General features: G+C 43.8%; 1 protein-coding gene across 2 annotated transcripts in view; it reads right to left on the reverse strand.

Annotated features, from left to right (window-relative positions):
* The window catches only part of ACTN2 (actinin alpha 2), a 68,121-nt gene extending 53,414 nt beyond the window's left edge, over positions 1-14,707 (reverse strand). The window contains exon 1 of one of the 2 annotated variants that reach the window (XM_026008743.2): positions 14,352-14,707. In XM_026008743.2, the coding sequence (XP_025864528.1) occupies positions 14,352-14,477 (126 nt within the window). In that variant the 5' untranslated portion in view covers positions 14,478-14,707. The remainder of the gene's footprint in view (positions 1-14,351) is intronic. The other variant, XM_026008742.2, reaches the window with a different exon arrangement.
* Positions 14,708-15,548: the final 841 nt, after the last annotated feature.

The following is a 15,548-nucleotide window of genomic DNA, read 5'->3' on the forward strand; positions in this document are numbered from 1 at the left end:
AGACAATATGGCCAAATGTTAACACCAGTTTTCTCTAGATTGTGACTTTTAAAAATTTCTTATCCATATTTTTCAGTAGGGAATGTGTAGGACTTATGCAAATATGTATCTTTAAAAAGTAATTCGGGGAAGTATATACAAATTGTTAGCCTAGATTCTTTGGTCTTCGTGGCTATCTATAATTATGCTGGCTAGTTTTATATCATTAATCCTCCATATTTCTCCCTGAAAAACAAAAACTCAAATTGGATATAATCAAGCAAATCTAGATTTCTGAAGTTAATCAATGAAGTGCTGCTTCAGGACTTTTTAAAGTTTCACACTAAAATCCCCAGTTTGGGGACGCCTGGGGGCTGAGCAGTTGAGCATCTGTCTTTAGCTCAAGGCATGATCCTGGAGACCCGGGATTGAGTCCTGCGTTGGGCTCCCTGCATGGAGCCTGCTTCTCCCTCTGCCTATGTCTCTGCCTCTCTCTCTGTCTCTCATGAATAAATAAATAAAATCTTTAAAAATAAATAAATAAAATAAAATCCACAGTTTGGGGGCACCTGGGTGGCTCAGTCAGTAAAGCATCTTCCTTCAGCTCAGGTCATGGTCCCAAGGTCCTGGGATCAAACCCCACATTGGGTTCCTGGCTCAGAAGGGAGTCTGCTTCTCCCTCCCTCTCCTTCTCATATTCTCTCTCCCTCTCTCTTAAATAAATAAATAAAATCTTTAAAAAAAATAAAAAATAAATATAATAAAATCCCTATTTCGACATCACATTTCAAAACCCTAATGGAGAAAGTACACACTGTCCAAGTTCTAGGACCACAGAATAGAAGTCATTTGGAGTCTGTAATATCCAGTTACCCAGATACCAGTTACAGCAATAGAACCTACTGTCACACACCAGGTATTTCTGACAGGATTTTTCCTGCTTCCTTACCAAGTCCTTAAAGGACTCCAACAGAGAGCCCCATCTTGCATCCAAGTATAAAAACAGGGGCAACCTTTACAGTAAACATGAATTTATCACATGGTAAATATAGTTATCACCACTTCACTCCCAGATTTTCAAGGGTCTGAACATATATAAATATTTAGTGTATATATACTAAGTGTATATATATATATATATGTGTATATATATATATATATATATACACACATACACACACACACACACACACACACACTTGTTCGGTTTTTTTTTTTTTTTTTTTTTAAAGAAAAAACCTAAACTGCCTAAAGAACAAAGCCAGAGATTTGACTTTGGTGACTGGTCCACCTATTTAAATAATGTTAACTCTTAGTTTTTCAGATGTGCACATATTAATATCAAACTAAAGTGTGAGTCTATACAGTATTAATAAAAACATATAGCTTGCATATCAAATACCAAAAGCAGCATGTATTTCAGAGGGGAACTTGGCCCACCAGCAGGATCCATGGCCCTGCATCCCTCCACACACATGGCTTACTCCCACAGCTCTCTGCAAGACTTGGTCTTCTAAAGGATTCATGAATTAAAAGATTCAGAAATTACTAGACTCTGGTATTTAAATCTGTCACAAAGCATAAGAAATCTCACTTCACCAATATCTGCATTTTTTAAAGTTCAGAAATAGGCAAGTACTTTGAGAAAAGGCATCACTATCCTATATATAAATTATTTGGGTCTCAACATTATTTTAACATTATCTGAGGTTGCCACGTGTAGGTCCTCCGAACAGAGTGACTATAGAGTTGGTGTCTAAACTGGACTACTTCTGGGTGCCTGGGCAGCTCAGTCAGTGAAGCGCCTGCCTTCACTCAGGTTGTGACCCCAGGGTCCTGAGGTCAAGTCCTGCATCAGGCTCCCTGCTCAGCGGGGAGCCTGCTTCTCCCTCTGCCTGTGTCTCTGCCTCTCTCTCTGTCTCTCATGAACAAATAAATAAAATCTTAGGGATCCCTGGGTGGCTCAGCGGTAGAGCGTCTGCCTTTGGCCCAGGGCGTGATCCTGGAGTCCCGGGATCGAGTCCTATATCAGGCTCCCTGTATGGAGTCTGCCTCTCTCTCTGCCTATGTCTCTGCCTCTCTCTCTCTGTCTCTCATGAATAAATAAAAATAAAATCTTTTAAATAAGTAAATAAATAAAATCTAAAAAAAAAAAAAGAATAGAGGTCCTGAGAAATGAACAACACATTATACACCGTAAATTTACAAAATGTTGTATGTTAATTATATCTCGATAAAGCTTGGCGGTGGAGGAGGGGATAGAAAATAGATTAAATGAATTTTTGCCAGGAATGAGGTGGCCTGGATCTACAGCATGTGTAAGGGCCCCCCATCACTTCCAGGGCTACCCTAGAAATGCACACATGTAAGCTGGCAAGGGCCTGATCTGTGTCTAAATAAAATCGCCGGAAGTAGTCTTGGCAAGACCACCTCTAAAAATAACTTTTCCCCAAGAACCCTTTAAATGTCTGCTCTCTCCTTCCTCTGGCTGTACTCTGGGGGTGGTAGAGGAAATGAAAATGTATCAAGTTCAGCATCCTCAGACATTTTTCCCAACTCCTGTCTCAAACCCAAGCTCACCGTCCAAAGCAGTGAAAGCAATGATCAGAGGAACTGAGAGAGAACTAGACCAATAACCCTGAAAGAAGTTATAGGGTCACTTTATCAGATCAGTCTGCAGCAGGAGAGAGCTGCTCCTTACCCATGGCATGTACCCTATCAGTACTGACTTTACACATGGGCACTAACATAGCAGTGAACCATTTGCAATCATAGGGTGTTAAACGGCTTTTGCTTCTGCCCAAAGTGCTTTGCACAATTCCATCCTCTTCTCGTAGACTGCCTGAAGTCTACCTTGAGGGTCCTTCCTGGAAGGAGACAACAAGGTTATTGTCTTAGAAAGATCACCTTTAAAATAAGGGTGATCTCTAGAAAGGCAGGTTTTGGGAATATAATAGTAAGAGTCTGAGAAATCATTAGGAGAATTGGTGGATGACGGGAGGTGCACAAGCACAGCAGAGGATGGAGGAGGCCCAGAGGGGTAGCAGGAAGCGTAGGGTTTGGGGTGAAAAGAGAGGAACTCCAAGAAGGGATGGTGACAATTGGCCTCCTTTGAAGTTCTGCTTCATGCTGATTTCTTTCAAAATTTTGTTTAGGGAATAAAACACTTGGTGAACATAAAAACTTTTTCTTCTTAGACGTGGACATCCCTGGTAGCCATTTCACCATGTATGCACATATCCAAACACTTGAAATATATACAATTTTTTGTCAATTATACCTCCACAAAGCTGGGGTGTGGGGAGAAGTATGGAACACCCCCTATGCATGAAACTTGGACTTTCCATGGCCAGCTGCATTCAAAAGGATTCACTCTAATCTGTATTTTCTCTGCTTTGGTGTATGTTTAAAACTTTCTGTTATAGGAAGTTACAGAAAAGCAAGTGGAATTTTTTTTTTTTTAATATAGGGTAAAAGGAGCCCTTGGTACTGCCAGTTCACAGTGTGCAGGCTGAATCTCTGTGGAGCCCAGATCTCAGCGAGCATTCTTGTCCACTAAGACATCACGCCTGCAGGACAATAACTGATCTGTGCTCTTGCCTCTTGGAGTCCCATCTGCTGGTTCCAACAGGGAGTTGACTCAAGTACTTAGGCATCTTGAACTGTGGCTTCTTTTGGAACTGAGTCAGCCAGACCAGCAGTTAATTCCAAAGGTATGCCCCTAATGGCATGTCCTACTAAACTCCATTTAGAGGTTTAGTTAGCTTTTCCTGTGGTCTCTCTTCTCCTCCTTTGGCATTTCTGCTGAACACACCAACTGCTATGATCTGTCCTAGAGAAAAACCTGTGCATGACAGTATTCCCCATGCCTCAACATTTAGTTCTCTCATTTCATCAGATGCCCCCAATTGTTCCCATTTAGGAATAAAAAATTCACAGACCCATACTCTTCCACAGAGGCGGTGGTTAGGGATAAGCGAGAAATTAGAAATACCGAATCCCACACTTCTGCTCTGAGGTGTAAATCCTAAGTATGAGTAGAAAGCAACAACAATAACAACAAAACCCAGAAAATGTTTAGTAGTTAACAGCACAGCCTTCAGAGTAAAGCAGCCCAGCTCCAAAATTCAGCTTTGCCACTTACAGACCAGAGGATGCAATAACATCTTTAGTATCTCCACATTTTATAAAGTTCCCATTGAGAGACAGGGTCATGCTGTTGTAATTTAGATTTCTGTGTGCGTGGGTTCCAGCTATACTTCCTCACCCTCAACAAACCTTGGACAAGTTACTTAACTTCCCTCACTAAAAAAGGAGAATAATAATACTCTGCCCTCAAGATTGTTGTGAAGTTTGAGTGATATAGTATCTATGGTTAAAACAGTGCCTGGTAATTCTCAATAAACAGCTGCTCTGCCCCTTTACAGTGAATAGTCTGCGATGCTAAGATTAATATGCCAAACCCCTTCTTCCTCCTTTCCTTAATCCAATACCAAAAATTCATATATTAAAATATCACTTTTATATTGTTGAAATTCTTTTTGTTCTAGTATTATACTGAAAAAAAAATGTTAAGCATCTGTTTCAAAATTTAACAAAAGAGATCGAAGTATGCAATAAAATAATCAGTCACCTCCTATTTCATAAAATTCCAACAATAGAAATTATACATTTTGCAAAATGTAAAATGCATAGTTTGCATTTCTCTAATGTCTCTCTGCCCACATCCCAGTTCAATCTAACTCTCACCCCTGCCTCCCCTCAAAAATGTGTTTGTCTCAAAATAGAAAAATATTATCCCCTGTGGGTAATCTCTAAACTGATTATAACTCTGTATGTGTCTTCTATCATTTTCATGACAGATCCTCTCCAACACCCAAAATACCAGTAATATTTTTTTAAAGATTTTTAAATTTATTCATGAGAGAAAGGAGGGTGGGCAGAGATACAGGCAGAGGGAGAAGCAGGCTCCATGCAGGGAGCCTGACATGGGACTCAATCCCAGGATGCCGGGATCATACCCTGAGTCAAAGGCAAATGCTCAACCGCTGAGCCACTCAGGTGTCCCTCAATAATATTTTCTAAAAACCTTAAAACAAAACATCTGAAGGATGTTTTCAGTTTTAAGATTTCAGTTTTATGGTTTGGCTAGAATTCAGTTTTATGGTTTGGCTGTTGTATGGTATTGGTCATGGATCTCAAATACATTGGAACCTAGTGGTTATATAGTTTTATTGAGTTTAAGGGCAATAATTCATTTCATTCCCTTAATCATATAAACGATAAAAGAGAAAAAAGGAAACCTATCTTGGGGTTAAATTCTACATTTAGGAGGCACATGCGTGGCTCAGCGGTTGAGCATCTGCCTTCAGCTCAGGGCGTGATCCCGGACTCCCAGGGCTGAGTGCCACATCGGGCTCCCTGTGTAGAGCCTGCTTCTCCCTCTGCCTGTGTCTCTGCCTCTCCCTGTGTCTCTCATGAATAAATAAATAAAATTTTTTTAAAAATTTACATTTAGCATAAGATGAAACACATTCTACTGTTTTCAGTAATCCTTACAAATTTTCAGTACAGTCTCCCTTAAGAAAGCCTATCATACTGAAATACTGCAGAAGGGTTTTATGCTCTAGACCTGAGCACACCACCACAAATAATTTCTCGTAGTTTTTTATTTCCTTTGAAAGCACACCTTATCTCATTGGCTAAAAGATATCCCATCCCACGGTGCCAAATCCCTGGGTTTCTCTTCCAGCAGCTAAACCAATTCATATGCCAGATTCAGACTGGCAAAGCTCCAATGGAATACCAAGGTGAGATTTCTCCAGGAAGAAAATTAAAGACATCTCCACAGTTCAAGTGGTTCCAAGCTGTCTGATGTATGCACATCCACGTGCAGGTAATGTCACTGCTTCCTGTGGAAGTCCTCTCAGACCTCTTTCCACATTCCCCTCCTCACAGTTTCAACCATCACCTACGAGCAAATAGCTTCTATGCCTGAACCTCCAAGCTTGATCTTTCTCCTTGATATTTCTGTTGGATGTCAAGCTCTCAATCCAAACCTCACATTTTTAACTATTACAAAATCCAACAATTCCCTTACTTTTCTAAATGAACACCAAAGGCATTAGAGATAAGGCTAGAAATGATTAGAATTCAGTTTTATGGTTTGGCTGTTGTATGGTATTGGTCATGGATCTCAAATACATTGGAACCTAGCGGTAATATAGTTTTATTGAGTTGAAAGTAAGTAACTGCAATTTTTGGAAGTCAAAATGCTTTCAAATGGTTCAACCTAATATAAAATTCCTCAAAACTCTTAATAAAAATCAATGACATTAAAAAAAAAATCAATGACATTACCTAACTTCAAAATAACTATTATTTTCACATCTTATTTGACTATCCTGAAATAACTTAAAGACTATGACTCTAATAGGTAGGATTACTTGATTGGCCAATTTCAATTATAATTGTCTATATAAGACTCGATCACAGTTTCATATTAAATACAGTTCTAATTTCCCCCAAACAACCTCATATTTACCTACTTGACCATTTGGCCCCCACAATCACTAAAAAAGGAGAGTGTTTTCCAAGATTGCATGCCTTTTAATGAAAAGGTTGTCATAGCTACTACTAAGGATCTACTTTCAATGTATAATGATTCCTAAGGCTTATAACTAACACCTTTATTTGCTAACAAAAATAAAGAAACAAAGCAAGACAATGCAAAGTCATGATAACTACTTAGTCTTGGACTTGGCACTCAGACTGATGCCTTTTCAGGAACACACACACTCTTCCGAATCACCCATGTCTATTCTTTATTTTGTAATTCTGCTACTGTGAAGCACAGCATGTTTTCAAAAAAAAAAATCTTTTTGTTTTACGATAGTTTGTACATAAAACCCACACGTTTAAATTTATACTTATCTGAATCTAAATGTAATTTTCTTTATTAAGTGGGTAAATATTTTCAATATGGAGAAAAAAAGGATATTTCAAATCAAATTTAGGTGACCAGGAATTGTTCATTAATACAGTGACACATTCAATTTAAATAAATCTGAATGTATGACTTTTTAATTACAAAAATCTGTAAATTCCATTTTTTTTTAAATTAACAGCTTGTCTTTGAAGGTTTAATCTTAGAATACGAATTAAGTCAGATAACTGCATTCATTTTGAGGATCTGAGAAAAATGCTTTAAGAAAATCTTTTTTAAAACCACTACATAAGAAGCATGAATTAGAGGTGATACATATATAGCTCTAGGAATTAAAAAGATTATAAAAAAAAAGTTTCTTGATTATTACATTTAAAGTTTTTAATCGTACTAAATGCTTTTCAGAAATAGGACTCAATTTTCTCATTCTACAAATGAGTACTGAGTCTGAGCAGACTCAGTGGTGGCCCTTGGGAACCTGGGAAGAGCATCTGCTCATAGTCCTCAAGGAGACCATGACAGCACCAGATGACCCATGTTCTAGAAGGCTGGCCTCCTGGAGGCGGGGCCTGATTGAGGAAGAATCCCAGAATGGGCCAAGGAAGCAGGGGCTGGGTATAAGGCAAAAGAGTGACTCAAACACGGTGAGGGCCACTCTGTGAGGTTGGACCCTGAACCTGTGTGTGTGTGGTAGGGGATGGAATAGTAGAGTCTAGCTCAGACCTGGCCTCACAGACCACTGTAAGAGGATTGAACTCTCTCCTGAAGACAATGAAGAACCACAGAGGGACTTTAAGCAGGAAATACCATGACCAGGCTTGTGGTTCCATAAAGATCACTCCTGCCAGCATCATGGAGAAGAGCCTTTAGAGAAGCATGAGCTGTGGAAAGGTGACAAAGCAGGAGGCTCCCAACCCTAATCCAGGCAGGAAAGACAGAAACTCTGAAGACGTGAAAGTACTTAATGGGAGGAAGGGGCAGGGTCCAAAGGACTTTAGCAGGTGGGCTCCACCAGAGTTGGGAAAGAGGGAGGCACCAAGGATAACTCCCAGCATCCCACCTGGGTGCCAGGGAGGAAGATGTTTCCATTGACAAAGACAGCAAAACCACACAAGAGGAGCATTCTGGAAATACTCTGCCTTTCCTTTGCCAGCCTAGCTGAATTGGGTGTCCCTCCTCTGCACTTTGCACTGAACTTTCTGTCTCCTAAACCAGGCTATAAGCTCCTTAGGGGGTCAACTCAATTCCCTATCCCTAGCCCCTGGCAGGATGGTAATAAAAGTCAAACAACTGAAAGAATGAGTGACCATTTAGATCTTGCTCTTCAGCAGGGTAGCAGGTCAGAACATCTTCTGGTTTCTGACATGGAAAATCGTTTGCGGGGGGGTGGGAGGCGGGGGGGAAGGTGGGCACACTGGCAAGCCTGCAGGTGCTCAGATAGGGGTTTGTATAAAAAAGGTTCCTCAGGCTCCTTTAGAAAAACCAATCTTGCACTCAAGATTTTCCTGCCTTCGGAATTGGTCTAGCACAGCAGTTAGCAAGCGTTCCCCTGATCTCCGCTTTCTGTTCTTTCTGGAAGAATTAGTACCGTTCCCAGGGAAACAGTGGTACAATTCTGACTGTCCTCCAACGTATTCCGTACCAACTCCTCTGCTCATCACGGCGGCTCCCCCACCCACTCCAGTCCTGCGCCTTTTCTGTAGGTGTCTCCCAGCTGCAGCAACTGACTGCAGAGCCTTCTGACAGCCTTCTGAAGCCGCGCTCATTAAGTTTCCCAGCTAAGAATTATATTCGTCCTCCCACACTCTCGGAAAAGCTTCCTTTGGGGTTCAAGTTTCTTTGGTGATGAACTTGGCTGAAGGGGCAGGGCACACGACAGGACAGATCCCAGGGCCCTGGGGAGGGTCCGGCGACAAAGAGTGACTTTTCCGCCTTTAGCGTGTGCATCTGTGATCATCCACAGCAAGCCAAGTGCTTCTTTAGAACCACAGTCCGTCCAGGGACAGAGGTTTCTTAGGGCTCATAACAGATGCTGCCTTTCCACGCCAACCCACCAACATGCTTCTCTAGACATCAGAGCCCCCTTGGAACATCAGCCCTCCCTTCAAGCGCCGGCCACAGGGACTACCACCCTCCCCTCCGCCCTGCACTGGATGACATATCCTGTGAACAGGCAGCTTTCTATCTCCTGGGAGGTAAACAGACTCTGCTCATCAGTTTGCTCGTTTCTTGTCAATATAACCGTCTTGAGTATCTAGCCCAGGAGCTCTCAGGGTGGGATCATGTCTGCTTAACTGGATTTATACAGCAGCCTGCCGTGGAATCGCACGGGGCCATTTAATACTTGCATAATCCCTCCTGACCACTCTCAAATTGATGCCTTCCTCACCATTGCTCCCACCGGTCCCTGGCTCTAATCCTCACACTCTACCCAGTGGGTCCTATCTCAGGCTTCTGCCTGCATCTCCCGGTCTCATTCTGCTAATAGTCTGCTTCTTTAAGCACAGTACTCTGGAGCTCCAACACCTGCAGGGCTCCACCCTCACCCCGAGTCCTGGGTTCACTATACACTGGCCTGCTCTGTCTTCTTTATGAATTCCAGTCTGCAATGTGAGCTTCAGCCAAGCCTGTCTCCTCTTCACACTCCCTCAAGCACATCACAAGCAGCAGATACATCCAAGAATATGGACCCAGGCATCCTAGCCTGGCCACCTTGGCTACTTTCTCCTTTTAGACTCTCACTCTCTAAGCTTGTCCCCTCAGTCTTTTGTCAGAGGGTAGTGAGGGGGACCTGGGAAATAAGGAGGATTTGCTTTCATAGTGCTAAAGGGTGACGCAAACACTTACTATGATGACATCACACTTATCATCATCCCTCCTCCCCCCACCCCCAAAAAACAGCACAACAGCTCTTCACTCTATTTTTCCAGCCAGGAATACAATTTTCATTTCTTCTCTCCACTAGGCTAATGTTTAGTTACTACTCAAACTAAGGTCTGGCCCAAGTCCTACTAGCCTACAAAGCTACTTCCTCACTGTTCTCACTCATGATGGCTTTCCTGATTTGACCTCCTGTAACTTTTGTTCTTTACACAACTAGCACCTGGCACTAAGTGTGCAAGTGTATAAACCTTCTCTTTAAAAGTACATCAAATGATAGAAAGTTAGTGTTTAATGGACACAGAGTTTCAGTTTGGGGCAATGGGAAAGTTCAGAAGGGTGGTGGTTAGGGTTGCATGATATTATGAATATATTAATGTCACTGAACTGTACACCTAACAATGGTTAAAAAGGTAAATTTTAGGTTATATATATTTTACCACACACACAAAACACCATAGCAAAGTCACTAAGGAACAAGTCTGTGCGTCATCATCCCTCAGCAGTCCCAGCATAGCTCTCTACTGACTGTTACACCAGTTAATAAAAATATTTGCTGCATAAGGATAATAGCATCTGAACATCTGCAGTGTATGGAACCCCTTCAACATGCACTAGTTTAACCATTTGATCCTGAAAAACGCGGTGAGGTAAGAAAGGGATCATTTATCTTTATTTTCTAGATAAATGGGAACTTGAAGGTTTAGTGACTTGATTATGGTCAGAGAGTACAAAGGAAGCGCAGAGATTCATCCGGGTTTCATGAATCTGAGAAAGTTAACATGCTTTTTGGTAACCATTCACCTTGTTGAAACACATCGTGCCTTTTCTCCTGCGGAAAAATTCATGCAAAGGCAGATTTCATCGTGCAGGGGTGAAGCCTTCACCTGCCACCCCTTCATTAGCAGCTGCTCTCCACAGAACATTGTGGGGGGGTGGGGAGGGCAGTTCTCAGGCCCCAGGGCTCTCTATTTAATCTTGACTCTGTGGGCAGCTGCTTCCACATGTGTCCTACCATGCTGCCTGATCCGACACAGCGACATTTTAGCCTGGATGCCAGGACGAACAGAAGGTATTCTGAGGTGAACGGCTAATCGGTTCATCTAAATTACTAATATGCAGAAGAGTCTGATTTTCTCTAGGAATGATTAAAACCAGTAAGAACTCTGAATGTGGAATAAAAGAACCACTCTCTTATTCTCCCAACAACTGGTTAAAAAAATTTTTTAAAGTTGATGGATCATGTAGCCATATGCAAATTAAGGGTGTAAGGAACCTTTAGGTCTCAAAACACAGAGTCATTTCCTTAAAAGGCCTGTGCTAGTCTCCCAGAGCGGTGAAGGACAGACAGCAACCCGTGCTTAGAGATAGCACACATATTCAACATTGCTGTTCTGACAAGTCACCTCCTGATTAGGATTCACAGTTGAACTGAAGTTTGAACGTGTTCCTCAGTTCCAAGGGGAGCTTGCTTCTAAATACCAAAGCTCTAGAAGTTTCAAAAGTCCACTGAAGACAGCCTAATTTACATGAATATCAATGCCCCACCCCTGGCTACTAAAAACCCCTGAAAGAAGAGAAGAGCAGAACTTGGAAATGCCTGTACATACTGAGGCTAAATTCAGTGTCTTCTGAATTGCCTCCTTTTGGAAAAGAGCACTGAGCTTCCTTAAAAAATTGAAAATGGAATTATCACATGATCCAGAAATTTCATTTCTGAGTGTAAAGAAAACAAAACAACACAAAACAAATCAACCTGAAAAGCAGGGTCATGAAAAGATATTTACACCAATGTTATTCACAATAGACAAAAAGCAGCCCACGTGTCCATCTATGGATAAACAGATAAACAAAATGTGGTATATACATCCAGCGGAATATCATTCAGCCTTAGAACAGAAGGAAATTCTGACCCATGCTATAACGTGAATGGACCTTGAAAACATTATGTCAAGTGAAATGAGCCAGACATAAAAGGACAAATACTGTAGGATTCCACTTATATGAGGCCCTAGAGGAGTCAAATTCATGGAAACTTTCTAGAAAGTAGCATGGTGGTTGCCAGAGGCTCGGGAGAGGAGAGAATGTAAAGTTACCATTTAATGGGAATACAGAGTTTAGTTTTACAAAATGAAAAGAGTTCAGGAGATTGGTTGCATAATGCAGCAAGTGTGAATGTACTTAACCCTAATGAACTGCACACTTAAAAATGGTTAAGATGGTAAATCTCATGTTCTACCTATTTTACCAAAATTAAAAAAAAAAAAATCATCATCATCAAAAGAAAAGCACTATACTTTCTCTAAGTCCTTCTGTAGCAAGGAATTCCACACCTGAGAGTAAGGATTACCAGGACCCAGGAGACTCTCTGAACTGTGGATATAATTAGGCACTGCATCCATTATAATGCTACAGACGTCATCATGTGTTACCAGCATCTGTTGACAGATCTCATACCCAGCATATCACTGAAATGGAGTGTGGAGAAGGTAGCCCACAATAGAAACAATGGTATTTTAGCCTTGTCCTGTTCCAACAGTTTGTCTCATAGGACATAAATAGAGACCACTGCTCTAGCTACACTGAGCTCACCGTTCAATATTATTTTATTCACCTGAGTAGGTTCTATATCAAAAGCAGAAGTAGAGTACCTTGTAGCTCTGTTCAGATTTGTGTCCAAGGGCAGTGGGTTCCCTCCCCACCACCCCCAGCAACTACAACACTCAATCTATCTTAAGGGGAAAAAAATGAATTCTCACTTTAAACTCTGTAGTATTCTTTTGAATGGAGATTGGAAAGTATATCCGTTTTTTCAATAATATATGTCAAGTGCTGTACAATTAGAACAATATATTCACACAGGAATCCCCAACCTAAAACTTTACAATACCTACAATATCATTCTATCCAAAAATATTGTTAATACAATAAAAAATAAAATATGACGGGAGATATAGATCAATGTGGCTTTTGGAAATTGACATTAGCTCTATCCTATTATACTGTAAAACAAACAAAACAAAACCAAAAAAAAAAAAAAAAAAAAAAACAACCCTAAAAGAAACCACTGTGATCAGACTTATACTCCTAAAAATGATGGACAGATTACCCATCCAATTTCTTGGCTTTTTTATTGTTTCTCGTAAGAAAAAGGAGGTAACCTTTAAAACAAAGATTTAGGAGTTTAACAACAAACATGAAAAATGTATTAATCAAAACTGTGGGAAAATCTTTTAAAGAGAAATACTCATGCTAAAAATTAAAGTTACTTTTTAACTTCTTGCTGATAATGCGTCAGCTAGTCCAGATGACATATTAATAATTCTCAGGCCATGTGTTTTCCTTACAATGTCATTTAAAAAAACTGTAGAAGGTTTGAAATTTTATTTTCCTTTATAGACTCAATTCCTATTTATCACTTCCATTCTCTTGTTTCCAAGGTGGGGAAGGTGGAAATTTTAGGAAACTAAGGTGGAGAGCAAAATGTCACCAAATTAGACAGTAATAGTAAATGGTATTTTACCAAAGAGAGACCTTGATATAAAAATAATGCTCAGTTATTTGATAATTATCCAAATAGGGAGAGATCCTTCCAGCTAATACTGTTCATTGGGACAAAAGTATGGGATGTGTGAGTTCCCCACCGTCATGCACTAATTCGCCATGTAATACAGCCCACACTCGCTCACAGTGGCAGCTACACAGAGCGCTCTCCATGCACACATATGGTCAACAGGTCATTCACTTAAAAGCAGGTCCTTAGATGGAAAATCTACTGTGCACCCCCTAAAAATGGGGGGGGGGGTGTAAGGCACTTTGCTTTTGTCATGACACTGTCATAAAGTTGTGTGTGTTGGCAGGCCCGGCTCTGCCCGGCTCTGCGCCCAGTCAGACAGGAGGTGGGATTTAGCCTCCTGGTGAGCATCCCTACTTGTTCCAGCCAAGGGGCTCAAGAGGAAACCTTGAGATGGTGGAATATTCCACTGGGCTCCCAGAGAGGCCAACCAAGAAGCGCAGGGCGCTTTCGGAGTTGGCTGGCCCCTGGTCCCTGTGTGCTCACCTCAACGAGCCATAAATAGAGAGTGAGACAATTACTCCTTCACGGGTGGGTGTCGGACGTTCCCACAGCGCCCTCCCTTAGGGGCCCGAAACATCCAAGCACTGGCTTGAGATGCCTCTGGGCCATCCTGAGGAAATTCCAACGACACCGATGTTCACTGGGCATCTTCCACCGGAGGAGGCAGGACGGGGCAAGCGAGCGCAGTCGTGCGAGCCACGGGACTCCCGCGGCCAAGGTCACGGCCTCGAGGGGTCAGGAGCCGAGGCCGAGGCCCGCCCAGGCCTGCCCAGGGCCGGCTGAGGCGCAGGCACCCGCAGGGCGCCACGGCTCTCAGGCCGGCGACACGCGCGCGCACAGGAGGCCCGGACGTGCCTCCGCGCGAGGGGGCGCCCGGGGCGGCAGCGCACGCGGGACAGCGCCCCCGCGGGCCGCGGACACACACACACGCGGGCCGAGCCCGCGGACGGGGCGCCGCGCCGGCCTGACCTTCCGCTGTTGCTTCTCCCAGGCGGGGTCGAGCAGCAGGTCGCGGTCCCACTCCTCCTCCTGGATCATGTACTCGTCATCGTCGTACACGTAGTTGTACTGCACGCCGGGCTCTATCTGGTTCATGGCGCTCGGGAGCCGGGGTCGCGGCGGGGCGCGCGGGGCTCGGACGGACGGACGGGCGGGCGGACGGACGGGCGGACGGGCCGGCGGGGCGCGCGGGGTTCGGCGGGGCGCGGGGTGACCTTCGCGCGGCTGCTCTCGAGGCGGCCTAGACGCTGGGTCGCGGGCGAAGCACCAGCTCCGGCAGCCGCCCGCCGCGCCGCTTAATACCCGCGCCGCCCGTCACGTGGCCCGCCCGGCCCGCCCCGCCCGCCCCGCCCCGCCCCGCCCCCGCCGCTCGGGGCTCCCGCGGGCGGGCGGGCGTGCAAGCCGGCGGGCCCGGCCGGGGCGCGGGGCGCGGGGGTCCCCGCTCGTGCCGCTGCAGCAGACCTCCTGGGTCGCGAGCTGAGCCCGCTGGCACCAGCCCACGCCTCCCACTTACCCTCCCGGCTCGCGGTGGGATTGGCCCGAGGGCGCCTCGGTCCGGTAACTGGGGAGGCGGGGGGGATGGGTGTACCCGGCCAGGGGAGAGGACGCCCTGGGCCTGGATCCCTGACCACCTCCAGCGCATCCATATCCATTACCATTCCCATATACCATTTGCATCTTCACGGTTTCCGCATATTTCCATAAATATCATGCACCTACACCCCTGAAAAGTCAAGTTTAAAAGTTACAGGATCCCTTCTCCCCTCCCTCACCTGGGGAAATCAAGGCAAGAGACTCGGATCAACCGTTTTAAAATGTCAGGAAGCGGGGACCCCTGGTGGCTCAGCAGTTGAGCGCCTGCCTTCGGCCCAGGGTGTGATCCTGGGGTCCCTGGATGGAGTCCCACGTGGGGCTCCCTGCGTGGAGCCTGCTTCTCCCTCTGCCTGTGTCTCTGCCCCTCTCTCTCTCTCTCTCTCTCATGAATAAATAAATAAATAAGATCTTTAAAATAAAATAAAATGTCAGGAAGCAAACCAAAGGCGGGAAGTGTCAGCTCTCACCTGCCAGTCATAAATTTAAAAGAACTGACAATGGAGGACAAGCAGCCAGCTTCAGGTTACACTTCCATCTCACCGTGATACATTGCACAGAAGCATTTTCATCCCT

This window comes from Vulpes vulpes, chromosome 4, assembly GCF_048418805.1.
Source record: "Vulpes vulpes isolate BD-2025 chromosome 4, VulVul3, whole genome shotgun sequence".
NCBI lineage: Eukaryota > Metazoa > Chordata > Mammalia > Carnivora > Canidae > Vulpes > Vulpes vulpes.